The sequence below is a fragment of the Lycorma delicatula genome, chromosome 6 (genome assembly GCF_047948215.1).
Source record: "Lycorma delicatula isolate Av1 chromosome 6, ASM4794821v1, whole genome shotgun sequence".
In the NCBI taxonomy this organism is placed as follows: Eukaryota; Metazoa; Arthropoda; class Insecta; order Hemiptera; family Fulgoridae; genus Lycorma; species Lycorma delicatula.
Window position 1 is genome coordinate 12,618,975 of NC_134460.1, and position 21,464 is coordinate 12,640,438.

The 21,464-nt window shown below is 27.5% G+C and overlaps 1 protein-coding gene across 1 annotated transcript in view; it reads left to right on the forward strand.

The window, feature by feature from the left end:
- LOC142326609 (uncharacterized) overlaps nucleotides 1-21,464 on the forward strand; it is a 215,841-nt gene that overhangs the window by 176,621 nt on the left and 17,756 nt on the right. The window contains exons 23-30 of the mRNA XM_075369199.1: nucleotides 948-1,093; nucleotides 3,274-3,472; nucleotides 4,392-4,579; nucleotides 6,839-6,980; nucleotides 9,412-9,615; nucleotides 10,299-10,487; nucleotides 13,134-13,318; nucleotides 17,786-17,960. Coding sequence (XP_075225314.1) covers nucleotides 948-1,093; nucleotides 3,274-3,472; nucleotides 4,392-4,579; nucleotides 6,839-6,980; nucleotides 9,412-9,615; nucleotides 10,299-10,487; nucleotides 13,134-13,318; nucleotides 17,786-17,960 — 1,428 coding nt within the window. The remainder of the gene's footprint in view (nucleotides 1-947; nucleotides 1,094-3,273; nucleotides 3,473-4,391; nucleotides 4,580-6,838; nucleotides 6,981-9,411; nucleotides 9,616-10,298; nucleotides 10,488-13,133; nucleotides 13,319-17,785; nucleotides 17,961-21,464) is intronic.

Sequence of the window (21,464 nt, forward strand, 5' to 3'; positions counted from 1 at the left end):
CTTTCTTTACCCCTTTTAAGGTTGAATTTTGGAAAGTGTAGAAATAGGTTTTTAGATATTCACATGAAAATTACACACACCAAAAATCAAGTTGATATCGTCATTTGTTACAGTGAAATTTTAAAAATAGTAAAATTTAAAGTTACCCCGCTTTAACCCTTTAAATTTAGAATTTCAAATAATCCTCATAGTGTGCACTTACACCGTAAGAAGAACTTATATGCAAATTTTCATCAATTTATCTTCAGTAACTTTTGCTGGGCGTTGATTTATGAATCAGTAACCACATGTTGTTTTATACTCATTTGTGTGTAAATATATATATATATATATATATAATAACAATATAACCACCAAACACAGTAACAGAAAGCCTAAAACTAATACCAAAAGTCGACTTTTGCAGGATCCTGCATTGCACTTGTCTTGTAATTTTAGGTTAATTGGCACAGTGGTCAGTATGTTGATGAATTTTTTGAATATATTTATCTATATATATATAGACAATAATATTTTTGTAGTATAATTAAAATATTTATTTGTTGTAATATGTTATACCGATATGTTACTTTTTACATACGTGACCTGATAGTTAATGAATTATAGCTTGCTGTTATTTCACAGTTATAATAATAATTATAACAGTATAAGTTATTTTTATAATAAAGTGATTTTTAAAGCAACATAGATATAAAATACTCAAACAAAACAGTGTAATCAAGTTATGTATAACATATAAACAAGTTTAATTCTTCAAATAGCTGTTCAAAAACAGATATATGAAATTTTCCATTATTTGACAATTAAATCCCTAAAGTATAATATTTTTGTACCAAATCATACCTTAAAATGTATTTTCTCCCTAAAACCTTTTATAAAATATTTCTTCAGATTGATTGATTGATAATAAAATCATTGTTTTTAATTTAACTTTGTACTTTCAATAGGAATTACAAGTCAGTATAGAGAAACAAAGTGTTAAAGTCGGTGATGTTATGAACTTCTTTGAATTATTATTAAATGACTGTGATAACTGTCAAATAGCACTGAGTACTGAAGGAATAACACTTGCAATGAAAACACTGGAAAAGAGGTGAGTATTTAATTTTATGTAAATAACTAAATATATGCGCATGGTTTTGTTTAATCAGTATTAATATTATTATAATGTAATAAATTCTGCTAATTGCAATCACTAGGTGATACAATGAACCTCTTTATTGAATCATATTGGAAAATTTCAATTTATTTATCCACTACAGCATAACTATATTGTACTATAATGTATTTCCCTTTATCATTTGGATCATATTTTAATTTTGTTTTATTACATTTTTTTAGAAATTTAAATCAACAATTTGAAAAACTTGACGAATTATTAGTTAACTATTATTTTGTATGATAAATTTTGATAGCAATTCACATTATGAACTGTGTAGTCGTTTCTACTTTTATAACATTAAAAATATTCAAGTAGATTTAAATTCTGTGTAAATTTTAAAATATTTTGTTGGAGTGGCCCAGTTGATTATCACTAGCCCTCATTATGCGGGAAATGGATAGTTCAAGATCCAGTGATTTTTCCCTGATATTATTCCTGACCACCATTCTGTTGTTGAGTTGTAATTAACAGTATATCTTGGTTTTAGCATTCCATGAATATAAGCTGCAGTTTCATTCACTGCATGAACAAGGATACAGCTATCTGCAGGCCTGAAATTGTGAAAGCTGAAGTTACCTGGAAATTTCTAAAATATCATATGAATCAAATCACTTGTTTTAAAACCACCTAGAAATTAAAAGATCATTTTTAAGATTTTTCATTATCAGTTCATGGCAATGAACCCGATATTCAAAATTATGGTAGAATGTGAAAAAATTAGATTGTTATACCAAATAATTGTGCTGAATAGAATAATAATATTTATTAATGCTTTTTGTTATTATTAATTTAATTCTCTTTCTGTTAAAAATATAATTTTTACCTTTATTGAAGAGAAATATGAATGAAGAGCTCTAAGAAAAATAAAAATGCAGATTTATTTGTTAAACACCACAGTAAAAATACTGAAGTTTCTGGGAAACAGAATAAAATTTTGTGGAATTTGAATTTTGAATTGAATTCAAAACAAACAAAACAATTCAGAACAAATTGAATTTTCAGTTAAACAACTTTTATAAGCTAACTGAAAGATATAAACGCCTTTGTTAAACAACACAGCAGAATGGTGAAATTTCTGTCAAATAAAAAAGATAATAGGGGTTCAGTAAGAACCAGAACCCAAAGGAAAAAACAGGATTTACACTGGTTTTCAAGAGATGGCAATTAAAAATGTTCAATTAAGAATTTTCTGGTAGATTAATTTACTAATTCGTAGAGACAAGAAAAATTTATCATGGAATTTTATAAAAAGATGATCTAGGTTGGTGGACTATATATATTCACATGTCCCCAGGTTTATTTAGTTTGGTAATAGAAGGATATGTTGAAGGTAAAAACTATTGAGGAACCTTTGACTGGATTATGTAAAACAGATAACTGAGGACATAGGATGTAATAAGTATGTTGAGGTTAAACAACTTCCGCAGAATAGAAATGATGGCATCAAACAATTCAAATGACTGAAGAATCAAACAAAATTTTAAAACATGATCTTAAATTCATTTTCAGTACATATTTTAAATTGTAAAAACATTTGAATGATCTTTTAAGTTTTATGTGAAGTGAGGACCTACCAAACCTGTTGTTTGAGGACTTGCCAGTAGACAGAACACAGTTAATTAATTGAAGTAAATAGTTTTAAAGAAATTATTAGGTTAATTATTATTAAAACGATATTAATTTTAATTAGTATTAATATTAGTATTAATTAACACATTATTTTGAACATTTTATAGTTTGAAATAGGTTGGTACAAATTACCTGGGGTATTGCTGGAATAAATTAATGAAAAAAGAGTTCCTAGTTTTCATCAAAATATTCACGGGTTTTATTATATACTCTAGAGAGTTTAGCATTGCTGTAAATAAATGAATACATAACAAGGAGAAAAATTAAATGCCAAATACTGATAACACCACAAAAACATAATACTTTTTTTTTCAGTGTTATCTTTTTCATTGTATTATTTAGTTTTAGAATTTTCTTATAAATAATTTATCACAGTAACCCTTAATTTTCATTCACCATGGGTGGTAAAAACTCCTTGAATTATTTACCAAAGAAAAAAATTTAAAGTTGTATTAAAATTTATTTAATTAATTCTTTTTTAGATGGAAGAATGTTTGTATTGCTTCAGCTGATAAGAAAATAAAGATGTTGAATTTAATCAAACTTTTAGAAGATGTAATGCGTGTTTATGCTGATCATGAAGAATGGATGCAAAAACAAGAAGCAGCTCTTAAGAAAGTCTCTGAACGTGTTGATGGTGCCAGGCATAAACAACTGCAGAAGTTAATAAACGATGTTGAGGTACAATTAAAAAATTTTATTTTTCATTTGTTGTTTTATATAACAAATAATTTGAAAAGCAGACCAAATTGTAAAATTTAATTTAAAAAATATCTCTTTTTTTTCAAAAAGTATTATGACCATAGACCAGGGAAAAATATAGCCTGATTCTCAAATCAGGAAGTGCTGATTTCACCTTGACATCTTTATCTTGGAGAACAACAACCAGATATCATAAGAGGTCATATTTGGAGAGTCTGTCATTGCTGAGGAATTCTATGCTGGGCCAAGAAATCATAGATAAGATGCAAAGAATGGGCAGGAACATTGTCATGATGCATCATCCAGTTGTGTAATTGCCATATGTCTGGTTTCTTGTTCTGAATTGGATCATGAAAGTGACAGAGAACTACTTGATAGTATTTGTTAATCATTTCAGTCGTTTTCCATAATGAAATTGCATAGTTTATTACGATGCCCAGATTTCTATCAGTATACTGATATAGCAACTAAATAAAGTTCATCTGTTTTTAAATTGGTTTTTACCATTATTTATTTTTTTTTAAAATTAAATATATATATATATATTTTATAATAATAATTTACAATACTGTACTCTATAATTATCAAATTTATCTAATGGTAAAAAAGTATTCAAATGTTATATTTCTAATGTAGATAAGACAATCTTACCTTTAAAAACAAAAATAAATGTGAAGCGTGGTTAAAGAAAAATCTTGACTGGATTAAAAATATAGAAAATATTTAACACATCACTTCATTAGGAGAGCATTTTACTTTTGACATGTAGAATGTAGAATAATGAATGGGATCAAAAGTTTTGTATCTTATTAAAGAAATTAAGATAAGTTAATGATTTATTATTCTAACTAAAGTGTTTCTATATTACTTTATGTTTTATTTATTTTTTAAATTACAGGTAGTTACACAGGAGTTAGAATTACAACGTCCGGCTTTATCATTGCTTGAACAATTGTATACTCGACTTACAACACAAACATCAGTTGAGAACGTTGCACCTGAAGTACGTAACATCTTACAAAGATGGTATGACCTAGGTAACCGAAGTACTGAATTGACCGGAAGACTTAATGCAGCTCTATCTAGGTAAGATATGTTATTAATTATGTGAAATATCAGGTGTCCGAGAATTATCTGAACAACTTTGATGTTTTATTATAAAAAGAGTAATAATCATATTAATGAATGGTGTTGGGCTCTCTTTAACAGGTAACATATAAAGTTTCCCTTGGCAAATATTAGATAGCGCTGTGATTGCATATGTCAGTCGCCATGAATCCACAGATGAAATTACAATGCATAGAGTGGTTTATTGAAACAAAATCAGACACATAAATTCGACACAATTTTAGAACACAGTATAAGTTAGAGCCACCCTCTAGAACAAGTATTTATTCGTGATATGATAAATTTAAACTCTTTAAATTTTATCTGTTTTAAAAAAAAATTAAAATTGCATCCTATATTACAAATATTGCAACACATTACACCAAAAGATCACATTCCTAGAAAGGAATTTGCTGCGGAAATGATTGAAAGAATTGAAAATGATGATTGTTACTTTAAAAAAGTTGTGTTCTCAGATAAGGCTACATTTGACATGTCTGGAAAAAGTGAACCTCAGAATGTTCGAATATGGGGGATCAGAGAACCTACATGTTGCACTTGACCATAGTACAGGTAGCCCAAAAATTAATGTTCGGTACGGACTGCTTCACAATTGTGTGATTGGACCTCTTTTCTCTGTGGAAACAGAAATTAATGCGAATATCTATCTGGACTTCTTAGAAGGGTTGTTTACCCTCTTCTTGTAGAGTTACAATGATTTCAGTCATTGATTCCAACAAGATGAATCTCTCAACAATACATAATCAAATTACTGGATTGGATATGGTGGACCGATGAATCATGGGATACAACTCCATGTGTTTTTTCCTATGGGGTTTTATCTAGGATAATGTTTACAAAACTCATGTAGTGAATATTGATGATCTTAAAGAGAGTTTATCTTAAAGAGTTCTTAAAGAGATCTTAAAGAGTTTATGCATTCAAAGTCATAGACGTGAATGTGTTACAACATACATGGCATGAAATTGATTAGCAGTTAGATATTTTGCAAATTACTAATAGTATACATACTGAATGTCTTTGATTACAGATAAAAAAGACTTTCAGTTTTAATGTTTCTAATTTCATACAACCTGTTTTTGTATCATAAAAAATTAATTATTTTCTCAACATCAAATTTGTTCAGATAATCCTTGGACACCCGGTACTTACTTAATTGAAATACTTTTTTTTTAATTTTTATTATAAAATGAATAAAAAAATTGAAAGTACAAAAAGGTAATTGAGTTTTATAATGCAACATAAAAAACATATAATGCAACGTAAAAGTGTTTTACTTGACATATATTTAAGAAATATTAAAGGTAAAGAATGATTAAACATAATTTAATAAACAAAGTTGAAAAATAAACAAAAAATTAGAAAAATAAAAAAAATATAACAAGTCCCTTTATTAAACACAAATTAAGTTTGGGTATCTATGAAGAAATAAAAAGGCCTTATCTCCTAGATGAATAATAATGCATTACAGTTATCAAATTTGAAAGTAGAAAAATTTAATAACAGAATTTTTATTCATTTATGTGTTGAATTAAGTAATAAAGTTATAATATCAAGTTTCATTTGTGTTAATATAACTAAATAGAAAAAAATAATATTAATTAGATTATGAAAGACATAATAATATTACAATTAAAATAAAAGAAGAAATTAACAAAAATAATAATAAAAAATAAAATAAAAATTTTGGGGCTCTTAACAGGAGTCAGAATCCTGTTACAATGTTTATAGATATATATTATTTTGCAAACTTAATATTTGTTGGTTATCTGTAAAGTGCTCAATGCTGTTCCTCTTCTTGGTTCATGAGACGTTTAAGAATTTCAGGTAAAAACATGCTGATGTAGCCATCAAAGAATCTGCAATCATCCACGTTTTACAGATAGTATTGTATTTTGAGAATTTACATTATCAATGGAATATTGGCTAAGAAAAGAAGGGTTGGCAGTCATTGGTTCAAAATAATCTTAATTGCCTATTATTCCCTCATTCACACTGTTGTTTAGTTTTTAGATTTTAATGTTCCTTGAATTTATTGTTTTACATTCTTTTAATTTAAATTTATTTATAATTTTGTATTTTTGGGTATGAGAAACCATATGTAATGTTTGTTTACGATTTTGAAATAAATAAAAATTATTACCTTCATTTAATTTCATTGAATTAATTCCATTTTTGTGGTAAAAAATAATATACTATTTTTTATTTTTGTTTTAGATGGAATGAATTTGTGAGTTTACATGGACATGCTGTTCTTGGGTTGACTCAAGCAGATGCTAGACTAACACAGTTGGAGCATTTAGACTCTGCTGATGAAACACCACTTGAAACTGCTGCTAACAGATTAAAGAAACTTCAGGTTAATATTTTATTTATTAAATGAAAATAACATGTTCCACACTCACTCACAGAAACAAATAACATATCTTGTAGTTTTGTAATTTAAATTTAGAGATATGTTATCATGTCTGTTCTTGTGCTAATTTTAGAATCATCTTTATACAATAAGTAATCTGATTTTTTATTTATGAATTTTTTGTTTGTTTATCATTCAGTTTGCATCTCCAACATATAAAGTTTTACTACTTAAAAAAAAAAAACAGATTAGAAAAAACAATAAACTTCTAAGTAAACTAAATATGCATCATAGTTAGGAAAAGATTTTGACAGACATGTTATTATTCTAGCTTGCATTACTGTATTTATTAAAATTATAGATAGATTATGATTATGAACTATTTGCTTTGTGTACTTTGCTTCACAATTACCTTATCTGACGACAATTTCACTTAACATAAGTTATTGTACTTTGAACAATTGTTCATATTTTTGTTGAACAGATGTATTGTGCGGCGCCATTGTGCTGTGGAGATTAAAATTGGTGTACAGAATTAACACAATCTTATGTGATAATATGGCTAAAATTGACAAATTGAGTTTAGTTTTTAGAAACTGTCAACACATCTTAAATTTAGTATATGTTGCAGTTTCTTTTCCAAAATTTGTTTAGGGACCTTTTATACTCACACCTCAATTATTTAAATATGAAAAAAAAAATATATATATATATATAAATGTAATTTATTTATATATATTTATCTAAATATATATTATTTTATACTGATTATAAATATTGTCATGTGTTTGCGGCGTGATCAGAATATTGAGAGAATGACAATTGAAAATGTTTATATAATTACAATTTATTAGTTAAAGAACATAAGTAAAACAAGAAAGATCAATAATAATAATAATGACAATAGTAATAATAATAATAATAATAAACAGTGATTACAGACAAAACAGAGTTTAAAGTAATTGTCAGGATTTATTCATAGATAGATAAGTAATGAAAAGCAGAATTCAGTCCCATTGACAAAAGACATTAGCATGACCTCTAGTCACTTTTAGTCAACACTTTTAACCACTAGTCATGTATTAGCAACAGTAGTACAGTATATAAGATAAGTATAAAGTTCTTTTACTGCAAATACCTTTGCTGTTCACAAATGAAACTACCCTAGCAATTAATGAATGAAATTTAGTACATTATCTCTTTCACTTATAGTTTTATAGTAACTCACTGAACCATTTCTTGTTTTCCTGTACTGGAATTACTTGTGATGTCATCTTAATCACGTCGAACTTTGTACTCACTGCCAATTCGCTCCTTCACTGCCCTCCTCACGGAATATTCAAGTGCAGAATTTTCTCACAGACTGACATCTCGTAGAACTCACATCATAACGTCTCACTTAGACTGATTTCAATTGGTCTTCCCCGGAGAATTTATACTCCTACCCTCCCTATTTACCTGCCTGACCGGACCCAACTTAGAGCATGAGAATGATCATCCGCCTTCACACATTCCCATGAAATTCCTATCCTGGTCCAATAACTCTTCTCACGGAATAACATCTTTTTAGGTATGTCAGTGGCAGTATTACAAAAGACGATAGGTTGTTAAATGGGCCTGTTACCTGTACTAAAAGGGTTTCTTTTAGCTCCATTCTGGATTTCTTCCATTATTATATTTTCTACTATTTTCTTCTTAATTGGTTGAATCCATTACTCAGGTTTGCTATACAATATTTACAATATTGTTTACATTTACAATATTTTCTCGTTTTTATCTTTGTTTGTTTAATAATTCATTTTTGTAAATTACTTTTATAACCATCTTCGTTTTTATTTTTTATTTTTAGAAAACAAAAAAACAATTCCCTTTAGAAACTGTTTACCTAGTTTCCTTTTTCTTTTTATAGTGTAAAACTATTGCATTTTTTGGGTCGTACTTTGCGCCATCTAGTGTTAATGTAGGTCTCTATGCTCTCACTAGTGTGTTGTTTATTTATGAGTTCAGTTTATTTTTTATTTGTTGTACTTATTATGTTTTATACCCGTACAGATCATTAGATTTGTATACAGGTATTATCTATCTAGTCTATAAGTTTTGTTAACCTATCTTACTCAGTTTAAATTCTTATTTATTAATTTAATATTTGATAAAATTGCTATTTTTATAATGGATTATATTATATTTCTTGAGATATTGTAATTCATTTTGTTTTGTCAGACAAGTTGTCTTTTAATTTCTAAGAAAATTTGTTAATAATTTTAATTATACTGAAAATAGCATTCTTTTCATTGTATTCTTCAGATAATCGTCGTTGCTTGTTCATCTTTAATAAATTATTCTTCAAAAATTGATTTCAATATTTAAATTATAATATAAAACCAAGGTTATGGTAATCATATGGTTAATTTAACATTAAACATTTCTTTTTCAGTTGTTGGAGGCTGATTTATACAAGCATTCAGAAGTACTAAAGAAGGCTGACATTCTTGGTTTAGAGGTAATGGAATCATGTGTATCAGCTGATGTACCCGATGTACAATCTATGATTGACGAATACCAGTCCTTATGGAAAGATATAAATAGCAGACTTGAAGCTCTTAAACTAGAGTGTATGAAAGAACTTAGCAAGAAAGAGGTAAGCAAGTTATTAAGTTATTTTACACTAACTGAAAATAAGAAGAAAAATAAATTTAGATATTATAATGTACTTTTTATTGACCAGTTTTTAAAAACTTCTCCATCCGTGATTTAATAAGTTTCTCGTGTGAAGGATTTGTATTTGGCTTTAAACATAACAAAGGGTTTTGTTTCAGCTAACCCCACCACATATTGGGCTTTCTCATGTACAGAAGCCATCTTGAAGAAATAAACAATACAGCACTCCTAGTGACTAAACCAGTAGATGTTAACCTACTTATACAAATCTGAAACAAACAAAAATTCAGGAAACAATAACATTAAAATATTATAATTTATTTTGAAGAGTAATAAATTTTAATTAGAATTTAAATTGCCATAAAATTTTTTTTATGGACTTGTTAATGGTGAATATATTATATTATCTTTTAAAGTGACTTAAGCCAACTATATGAAATTGGTATCTTATGCTAGGCTGAGAAGTTTCAAGATGTTTTATAACTTCAAAGTTGAGCATTTTATGTAAAAACTTCAAAATCACATAAATAGGTGTATTCATTGCAGAAACCAGTAGTATGTTGAAGGTTTATTCCTACTTGGGGATTTACACATCTTATTACCAAAAAAACTGCCATGTTATTTTTATTAATATTTTATAATTCATTATTGTTATTTTTTAAGGTTGTAAACGAGGGAATTCAGGTAGAAACTCTTAAATTTGAAACCGACACATCCGTACAAGTAAACACATTGCCTGCAACTGTATTAAGAAAAGACGCTTATTTATATGAATTAATAACTGCTATAAAAGAATGCTCAGATAACTTAGATAAACTACAGGAGATGCAGCCAAGTTCAGGATCTCTTCAGGTAAAATTTAACAATAATTATGTATGCTTCATATATTATGTAATATTATCATTACAATAATGGCCTTGGGCTATTCCATGATTTTTTAGTAATTTCTAAAAATTAATTTCCCCCTATATATATTATTTGTTATTAAAATAATTACATTTTGTTGTTTTGAACTGTATGTTATAAGTAGCAAGAGTTTTTTTCTTTTAAATTAATCTAGAAAAACAAACTGAATAATATATAATATAAACGAATAAAAATTAATATTATAGTAATTTATAGAAATATAAAAAACAGAAAAAATTTGTTGGCATTCATCATGATCAAGATATTACTTCCTTCTTATTTACAATACTATCAATCTTATTTTAAAAATGTATGTTAAAAAAAATCTTTTTTTAACTAAATAAAAAATTAAAATTGTGTTTAACCTTGGATGAATTTAGCAAGATTGCAGTTAAACACAGGTAGTTGTACAAGGTGATCAGAATTAAAAACTGATTGTTAAAATTTATATATTTGTTTAACAAAATAAATTATTTCTACTTCAGAAAAGGTTTGTACATACCTAATTAGTTTCCTATCCTGTCACCATTATTTTATAAGCATTTTTTATATCGAGCAACAAGCTTTTTGTAATCTATTACTAAAAATCTGCCATTTGAGATTTCAACTAATTTGTATAACCAGAAACATAAATTTTTCTCTCATTTTTTTTATTCATTTAATATTACAGATAAAAGAAACTCCTAGCATCAAAAAAAGAAATAACTGTTTAAAAAATCAACCTTTTTTATGCAATTTGAGAAATAAGTGTTATATACTAGCAATGTTTGTTTTGATGATTAGATTGTTACATGATTAAAGTTATTTCACCTTTAAATAATATTAATAACATCGTAAATAAAAATGTACTAATGAGATAATTCTTCATAAATAATTTTTGTTTCTTCGGAGTGCTAATATTTTACGTACTTTTTAGTAGTTTTTAGATTTTTTCCTTACAGTAGTTATTATGTCTAACTTATTAGTTTAAGTTTTTTATTTTATCTTTGTTTTTAATATTTTAATTGTTTTGATTTTGCTTTTAAATTTCTACTTTGAGTTTTTATTTTGTTTTAATTTTTATAATTTTATTCTATTTTGTATTTATACCTCATATTTTGTTTTCCGAATGACCTACAAATGTTTTTTGCCAAAAAAAAAAAATACTAATAAAAATAATTGATTATGGGGCTTCCCACAAGCCAAAAATGCAACACTTACTTATCGCATTCCAGTCACATGCGTAGGCAGCTAGCTGGTATACAAGAATATACTGTAAGTATAAAGATAATAGGAAAGAAAATAATATTAATGTGAGCATGGTGCTCACACATTGAGTAACAATGGGTTAATCTTAAAAATGTGTTATTAATATGTTGGGCAGATAGCTTTACTTATTGGCCTCCATGGTGTGAGTGGTAGCGCCTCGACCTTTCATCCGGAGATCCCAGGATTCAAATCCTGGTCAGGCATGGTAATTTCACACACACCACAAATCATTCATTTCATCCTCTGAAGCAATACCTAATGGTGGTCTGTGAGGTTGAACAAAAAAAAAGCTTTACTTGTACCCACCGGATTGGTCTGGTGGTGAATGCGTCTTCGCAAATCAGCTGATTTCAGATTCAAGAGTTCTAAGGTTCAAATCCTAGAAAAGGCAGTTACATTTATCTGAATTTGAATACTAGATCATGGATACGTGTTCTTTGGTATCAATTACCACATATCTCAGGAATGGTTGACCTGAGACTGTACAAGACTACACTTCATTTAAACCCATACATATCATTCTCGTTCATCCTCTGAAGTATTCCTGACGGGGTTCTGGAGGCTAAACAGAAAAAATGGGTAGCTTTATCTAACCAATAAGTAATTAATAGCACAAGCTATTAGGTTAAAGAGTATTTAATGGTAGTGTTTCAAATTAAATTATTTTCTAAGCTTTGTGATGAAAAATGAGCTTTGGAAGAGTGAATGTCTAAAAGTGAGCATGCAATAGGTTGTTTTGGACATTTATTCATCATTCATATTAATTTATAGCTTTGTGATGAAAAATGAGCTTTGGAAGAGTGAATGTCTAAAAGTGAGCATGCAATAGGTTGTTTTGGACATTTATTCATCATTCATATTATTTTATATATAACTTACACCATTTTTCAAACACAATAAAGTGTAAAAACCATTTCAATATAAAATGATTTTCATTATTATTATTTTATCATCATCAACCTCCTTAGCCCCCCTGAAAAAATATCCTAGTTAAATGCCTGACGATGCTAATATGGTAGTGTTAATAATTCATAAATCTATGGTACAATTTTTTTTTTATAATAACATTTTTTATCTGAAGATTAAAAATCTGAATTATTGATTAATTTCTCATTTATTGAAAATCAATTACTACTATTTATTTTTTTCTTTAATAAATAACTAAGAAGTAACCTATATTCATATTATTAATATCTAATGATCATTATTAAATTTTTAAACCTGAAAACATAAAGTTGTTGTCACCGATTGGAGAACATTTGTTGTTAATTAATATCATCTTTTTTTAACATATATATCCTGCATGACATTCATTAACAATATAATTTATTTTTATTTTTACAGGGTAAAGTTATCGGTACATGTCAGTCATCAGTAGAGTTGGTGAAACACTTAAGCTATCTTCTTGAAGAACAATGCGGAGCCAGTCCAGAGGAAGCGCTTAGATCAGAAGTTAATGAATTGGCCATAAGGTTAGAAACACTGCTTTCTCGAGTTCAAGAACATGTTCAACTACAAAGTGATCCACGGTTAGTATTTTTTTTTTTTTACTAAATTAAATTTATTTTTTATCCTATCTATTGTAAATTCCATATCTTTTGAAACTACTTTTGGGACAGTTTTTTCTTTCTTTAGTTTTATCATTTAACAGTGTAGCGATACATTTAATAACCTTAATGTTCCTATGTTGTTGTTTTTTTATTCTTATTAATTAATGTCAAAGGATTATTCTAACATTTAATTTTGGTCAAGTTATTTAATGCGTTGAACATTCTCTAAAATTTTATTTGTGTTACATTTTACTATTGAAGGGGGAATCCAAACTTCCTTCATTTTTTTTCAGTTGCTAGAAGACCCTTGAGTTGCACAACTACTAATTCCATACACTTTGTGTGTAGAAGTTTACTGTTATAAGTTTAAAAATAAAATTTATAATTACAGCCTTCTGAGTTCCATTTTACTTTATTTAACAGCAGCTTTATAGTAAATATACATTTAAAATTATTAAATGGTAAAAGCTCTTGTCATGTTTATAACTGAACTTTTTCAGTTTTGGATGAATTATAAATTTAAAAATATCCACATATGTTATAAAGACAGCTTTATCTGTGTAATGAGGTTTAAAAATCAAGAATTTCAGGTATGATCTTTCCTAGTGTTGAATTTAATCTTGGTATTATTAATTTGTAAAAGTGTTTGTTTTACTTAAACGTCATATACTAGATTTATTTTCTATTTAATATATATACATTAATTCTTCCTATTACATGAGAAATAATACACGAGTACATCATATTCATATTATATGAGAAATAACTGTTTGTAAATAACTGAGCTATGTAAATAATTTGTTAATTATTAAATAATCTGAGGAATTTGTGTAGCGTGAAAATGTTTCAAGGATTTCATTCGAGTACAGAGATGTTTGGAACAATCGAGTACAAAAGCATTTAATCAATTTTTGTATACATAATAAATAACATCTACATTATTCAATTTCAGTAATTTGGTACAAGAAGATCCTTTCAGAAATATCACCAGTTTTTTATTCATGTTAAAAGGATTTTCACCTTTATAATTATGGAAGGGACTGTATCATAGTTGTAGAAGGATCTTTTCATGCTGATATACACTGCGGTATGACTTTTGTAAATTATCCAGTTTATTATCTCGCTTTGTAACAAACGCTACAAAAGTTTAATTTACATTTAAGTTATATTTACCCTGCACTTTAAAGTATACATGTCTTCATATGTTTTCAAAATTTTCCACAGGTCTTCCCTAACAGATGGATATGTATTCTATTGTATACAGTTAAGTGAAATTTCATTTTCTTTTGCTATTTTTGTAGTTATGCATGAACTTATTTGTTGTTCTGTGGTTAATATATGTATTGTATTTACATGTCTACAAAGCTATAGTGAGATGATTAGTTCCACCTTAACCAGTTAGATGCAGCTGATCTGGCAAAAAAAAATTCTCAGCAGTGTGTCCAACATCAAGTTAATTAAAAGTCATTGTTACCATTCTTCCTGTCCTTGTAACTATAATACAGTGCGTCCATAAATTTGGTCTGGATTTTAGAATTATTTATTTATTTTCTTATTTCTATTTACGCTAAATTTTCAAACATATAAGAGAGCAACTTACCAAGATTTATATACATTTAGTTCAATTCGATTTGCTTCTGCTTGTTGTCACTCTTAACAGAGCATATCAGATGTGAGGTTCAACAAGTGATCAATAGATATTATAAATGAATAAATACCATCCATCGAACATTTACATATATTGTAAACATATATGTTTCATATAAATGAACGGTGTGCAATTATATAAATACCGTTTATTGTTTTGTTTTTTTTTTTTTGTAACTCCTGTACTTAAAAATCTGTGTGTAAGAAGTAATGATTATGGGGACCATGCCTTCCATCTAGTACTTTGGAAATGTCACACCCAGAGGAGCATCATCTTTTTGAAATGAATATTTTCATCTATAATTTGAGGCACTGTATATAATTCCAACTTGAACTAGATAGTCATATGATGTCACTGCAGGTACAGAAGAGAAAAATAAGCCTATTATTTTGTTATTTGTGAGAATACACAGTTTGTTCACTTAAGGATTCTCACGTTGATTTTCGGTTAAGGCATGTTTGTTAAATTTATCTGATATTAAGCCATCAACCGGATATTATTTTGATGAACAAGACAAGATACAAGAAACATAATATCATCGCTGAACATTAGTTTTCTTGTCATTGTCTATGAGGGTAAGTCAAAAATAATCTACACTTTTCGTTCTACAATTTAGTTACACAAAGCTAGAGGCTCAACTTAGGCATCACTTTTCTATATAGCCACTTCCCTTGTTAGTGCTTTTGTTCCAGCGATCCACAAGCTTGCGTATTCCTTCCAAGAAGAAGGTTGGTCATGAAGCCACTTTTACACCGCTTCCTGCGGATCTAGGTCTGATGGAAATCCTCACAAAGCATTCTTGAATGGTCCAAACAGATGAAATTTAAAGGGAGCAAGATCTGGGCTGCAGGAAGGGTGTTCCAGTACCTCAAAATTCAACTTGTTGATGGTTTGAACAGTGTGGCGAGCTGTGTGTGGGCCGGTATTAACATGCTACAACACTTTCTTCGACAACAGACCTCAACGTTTGTTGAGGTCAGCTTTTTTTCCAACATTTCATTGTAACTTGTGCTGTTGATTGTAGTTTTCATTTCAATGAAGGCTTCCAGTATAGGCCCTATTGCATCCCAAAAAACAATTAGCGTAACCTTTCCCGCAGTGACGTATTCTTGAATTTTTTCTTCATCTGAAATTCCAGTTGTTTTCACTCCATACTCAGGCATTTCGATTCTGATTAATAGTGATGAACCCACCTTTCATCACTGGACACTCTACTCAAAAATGTGTCGCCTTCCTTGATGAAGCAATCAAATAAGCGTTGCAGCAGATATCAACACGTTTAAGCTTGTGTTCTACAATAAGCTGTCTTTGTACCCATTGTGCACAGACTATAAGGAAGCTGAGCTCATCGTGAATGATTTAAAGGGTAGAATCGTAACTGATGTTCAAAAAAAACACACCTCATCGATGGTAACTTGCCTATTTATCAGAACCATTTCTCAAGCTTGCTGAATCTTGTCATCCGTAGAGTTTGACAGGTGTCCTGCTCCCTCTTCTTATGTCAAACTCATCCAGTCACTTTTAAACTCCTCAATCCTAAAAAAAAAACTTTTATATGATAAAACACTGTTCCCGTATTATGGTAAAGTCTATGATGAATTTAATCTTTTTCGCACTCTTCGACCTGAAAAATCAGATCACTGCTTATTGTTTTTCTTTGGTGCAAACTGTTAGCAGAGCAGAAAAGAACATGTTTACACTGTAATAGCTAGAAGGCAACTGACGCATCATGATCAAATTTCGCACACGTGAGCACAGTATTACCAACTATAAACACATACGCGCAGAAGGCAGTATGACAGCCTTGAAAGTTTATTATGTTGAAAGTGAAGACAACCTTTGACTCATTCTTGTCTCATTGATCATGTCCTTACCAAAATATAAGTTTAGGGTTCATCATTTAGTTGAAGTGTGTCAGAATTTAAATTTATAACCGGTCAGATCTTTTATACAAGAAGACAAGTGTTAATCCTGTAAACCTTTCTCTTAAAATACAATAAACTCAACTCATTATAGCTTATAGATCATAATGGTTATTTTATTCTTTTATCAATTCTTATATTCACACCTGTTAAATTTTCTTGATATATGTATTATATATGAATCTCTTAATCGTTTTATTGTTTTTATTTTACCTTTTATCAAATTTAACTATTGAAATAGCTTCATAGTTGTTGTATTGTAAGAATTCATTGATATCTGATTTAAATACTGTAAATTCTTATTAATTTGGAGGTTTAGAGTTTGATCTCTTATATTCCATTCAGATCAACTTACATTTGTTCATTCATTAATAATTTTTTTTTTTAATATGTACTGAAAGTATCATAATAAGGACTAAAGTTATACATTAAGTAGATTTACCGAATTCATATAATTATGAAATTTCTAGGTTTTTTTTTTGTCATTGCCAAGAAGAATTATGGTATCTAGTTATTAACAAAAAATAATCACTTATTTTTCAATGATATTCTGAATATAAATAAATGCTGCCTTTGTTAAAGAAATTTTTAATAGCTATGATAAAAACAATTTTAATTTTATACGTAAAATTTTGTTCTATATAATTAAATTAATATTTTTTGTTATTTTTTCTCTGGTTCCATTTTGTCTGTGAAGATGAATAATGAGAGTGCCTGATTAACTTCAAAGATAAAGCAATTTAAACGTAAATGTAACTAATCAAATTTTTAGTAAGAACTTCTAAAAGTAATGTTATTTTTAAAAAATAATATCTTGAAAGTTATGAAAAAAATTAATAATATTTTATTTTGAGATTAATTTTTTTATGTTCACAGTAATCCTGGAAATATGACTTGTCCTCAGTGTTCATCGCGTACTTGGCAACAGCTTGAAAATGATATTTGGCGTTTGGAACAATGGCTTCACTATGCTGAAGCAACACAGTCAGCATACCCTGCTCTTCCACCAACCAGTATTGAACAACTTGAAGATAAAATACTTGATTATAGGGTATGTGTTTTATTAGCGACCCTGTTTATTACATCATAAACAGACTTACTAACTGGGGAACTAATTGTATCTCAAACAATACTTAAATATATTAATTGACAAGATTGTTTTGGTCAACTGTAGTGGTTCATTTAACAAACTGAAACACTTTTTTACTAAAATTGAAAATTCCCTTTACACCATGTAATGTACTAAGTTTTGAAAAAAAGAGAAAAGTTTTGAAAAATAAAAACTACAAAAAAATTTCATTGTTTTTAGGCAAATTAGATTATCTGAACAGGGCTCTAACTATGAATAGATGATGTTTTTATATCTAATCAGTTTTGTGTACAGACCATTTGCGTTCACATAATGAGAATGCAGAAAAATTTTCTTTAGTGCTTTTATATCAGTTCTACAGATCACTTGATGTAGATTTATTATGTGAGTCACTAAAATTATCACTTCTGTTTTTACACAAATATCACATATTGTGTTATATGTTTATTTTAATTTCATTTACATCTTATCTTATAAAAGAAGTTACTAAACAGACTGGAATAAAATTATTATATTAAATTCAATATGAGATAAATATAATCATTAAAAAGGGAAAAACGTTAAAATTATATCAGCTACACCAGTAAGAAATAGATTAAGTACATTACAACAGTTCATCTCCTAAACATTAAAGTTCATGAAGATTGTAATCCTTAGGAAGATGCAAATGGGTTTTAAAAATCTTTTATATAAATAATAAAAATGAAGAAACCTTATCAAGGAAATACTCATATTATGATTTTTTTTGTGTTTGGAATATAAGCAACCCACAGTGTACCCACCCAAAATTTTAGTTTTAATCTTGAAATAAGTAAACATTTTGTTTTCATATCTCATATATATATTAAAATTTAATGCCTAAATACAAACCGATGTTTAATTATGATAAAAAATTGAATAAAAATATACCTGCAAGATCTTTATCTAATAGCTAAAATAATTAGAATAAAAGTGAATCATAACCATAAGCATACTGTAAAAAATGGTTACGAAGTCATAAATAAATTCTATTAAAGTTAATTAACACAAAACTGGTAAGTTTTGTTTTATCACTAACAGGTACCTTAATATACTACTCGACATGACTATAGAAATAATAAAAAATAGATTAGAAAAATGAAATCCCAGAATTCACCAGTGCACCAATGCAGAAATATTTGTTTTCAAAGTTATTTTGAGTATGAGAATAATTGTTATTTACAAACGGAACTATTACCGATGAGTTTACCTATATGTGCTGTTATGTCTGGTGTAGCTATATAAGAATTTGAAAATAATATAGTTCATGGCATGTTAAATACATACCAAATGTTAGTGCAGTAAGATATATAGATGACATTTTAGTCATACATAACCCAGTTATAAATAACAAGCAGTTGATATCGAAATTAACATTAACAATTAGAAATATCAGTTTATAAAAAACCCACAACAAACAATATTATAATACATTTAAATTTTAACCACCCATGGTCACAAAAGATTAATACATATAAAAACATGACATTTAGAGCTATTAATAATACAAAAAACAATAAAAATAAACTCAAAAAAGAAATACTTGAAATAAAACAAATAGTAATAATTAATGGTTTTGATGATGAAATAGAAAAAATTTATAAAAAGTAGAATAAAAAATATCAAGATAATAATTATTCAAAAATTCAACAAAAAATGCATAAATAAATAATTTATTAATAATAAGGATAAATTATTATTAATTAGATTAATATTGTTTATATGTAAAATACAATTACATAAATAAGATAATAAAAAAATTAACATTTATGATAAAAATAATTATAAAAAATCATATAAATCAAATAATCTTATTACCTTTTTTGATATCAGTATCGTTTTGTTAAAAACAATTTTATTTATATTACAGGAATTTTTGTTTTTTTGAGCGGAAGAAATGATATCTGCAAGACTCTTACCATACGGTTTACAGTTTCATTGTAATTTTTTTTGGATATCTCTGCATTTTGTTACATTATTCTTTTACTTTTTTTTATGAATTACTGATTGTTATCTTTGGATTTATTAAGAAAATTTATTGCCTTAAAACAAACAAATAGAATTTCACAAGCAATTTTTTTTTTTCTTGATAGTCATATCATTTCATTCACTTCAAACCATATTTTTCCTTTTTTAATAAAACCTTTACAAATCGAAAATCTGTGATGTAATATTGCGCTTATTACTTTGTAAGTGTAACCCTCAATTTTTATTGTTAAATTCAATTTTACCAACCAAATTTATTTCTGTTTTATTTATTGCTTTTTTAATAAAACTAGTATAATCTCTTATAAACTAATACTTTTATTTATTTTTTTTAAAGAAGTGATGGAAATTAAAAAATTTGTTTCATCTTCAGTACCTTTATTTGCATAACAGCATTTACTATTAAAACAAGCTGTAGTATATTTTCTTTTAAATTTTATTATTTCAAGTACATTATCAAGTTTTTGTACGCTACCTAGTACTATCAAGTACTGCTACCAAACAGTGTGATTCATAAAGGTACATTAAAAAAATGAGTAAAATGACATTGAAGTCCTCTGGTTCATCAAATGAAAAAAAAAAAAGTTGTCTAACAAAATTCGACATATTTTTGAAAGTATTCCTTATTACTAATCTAATTGAACTGAAATATAATGTTTTCACACTTATTTTTTTCCCCCATTTTCATTTCCCTGTTAGGTTAGGTCATGTTTAGAACTGTAAATGTAGTTCGTTGACTTTGTTGCCTCTTACCGATGAAGTTCTAACAAACTTCTTGATAATAAAAAATAAATAAAACATTGTTTCTCTTCACTGTATAGAATAAAGAAATTTTTTACTTGTCCATCTTAGAGTACATATACTTAATAATAATAATTAAATAAATAGCTTTTAGAGGCTTTGGAGATTGCAGTAACACCAAATATTAGTTTGCTGATTAGATTGCAGAGATTACTGCCTTTTAAATCAGCTAATCATGAGTTCAATTTCTGACAAGGGCTGTATATGATTAAATCATTCTCCTCATTAAATTACATTTATAGCGTTTTCCAAGCTCATTAAAAAAATAAAGTTCTAAAATTAGGTCGGCATAATGTTTTATGTCTGCATCAGTTTGTGAAATAAAATTATTTGCAAAATTATTGTTTATATTCCTCATTAAATATTTTAGTCATCAGACATATATCACCTTATTTAACTGAAGATCACACAAAATATTATCTAAAACTAGAAAAAAACCACATTAGCAATACTATTAGTAAAGTTTTCTTAGTTAATTTTATTAAAAATAATTAGAGATACACCAGACCACATTTAATAAAGGAAAGTGCAGTAATGAGTAAATAATTTTTTTTTGTTCTTTTGATGAATTAATTCACCACAGAAGCTTTTGAAGCATGTGTGTTGGAGTATGAAAATTAACATTTTAGTACCTCTCAATATTATTATATGATTATTATT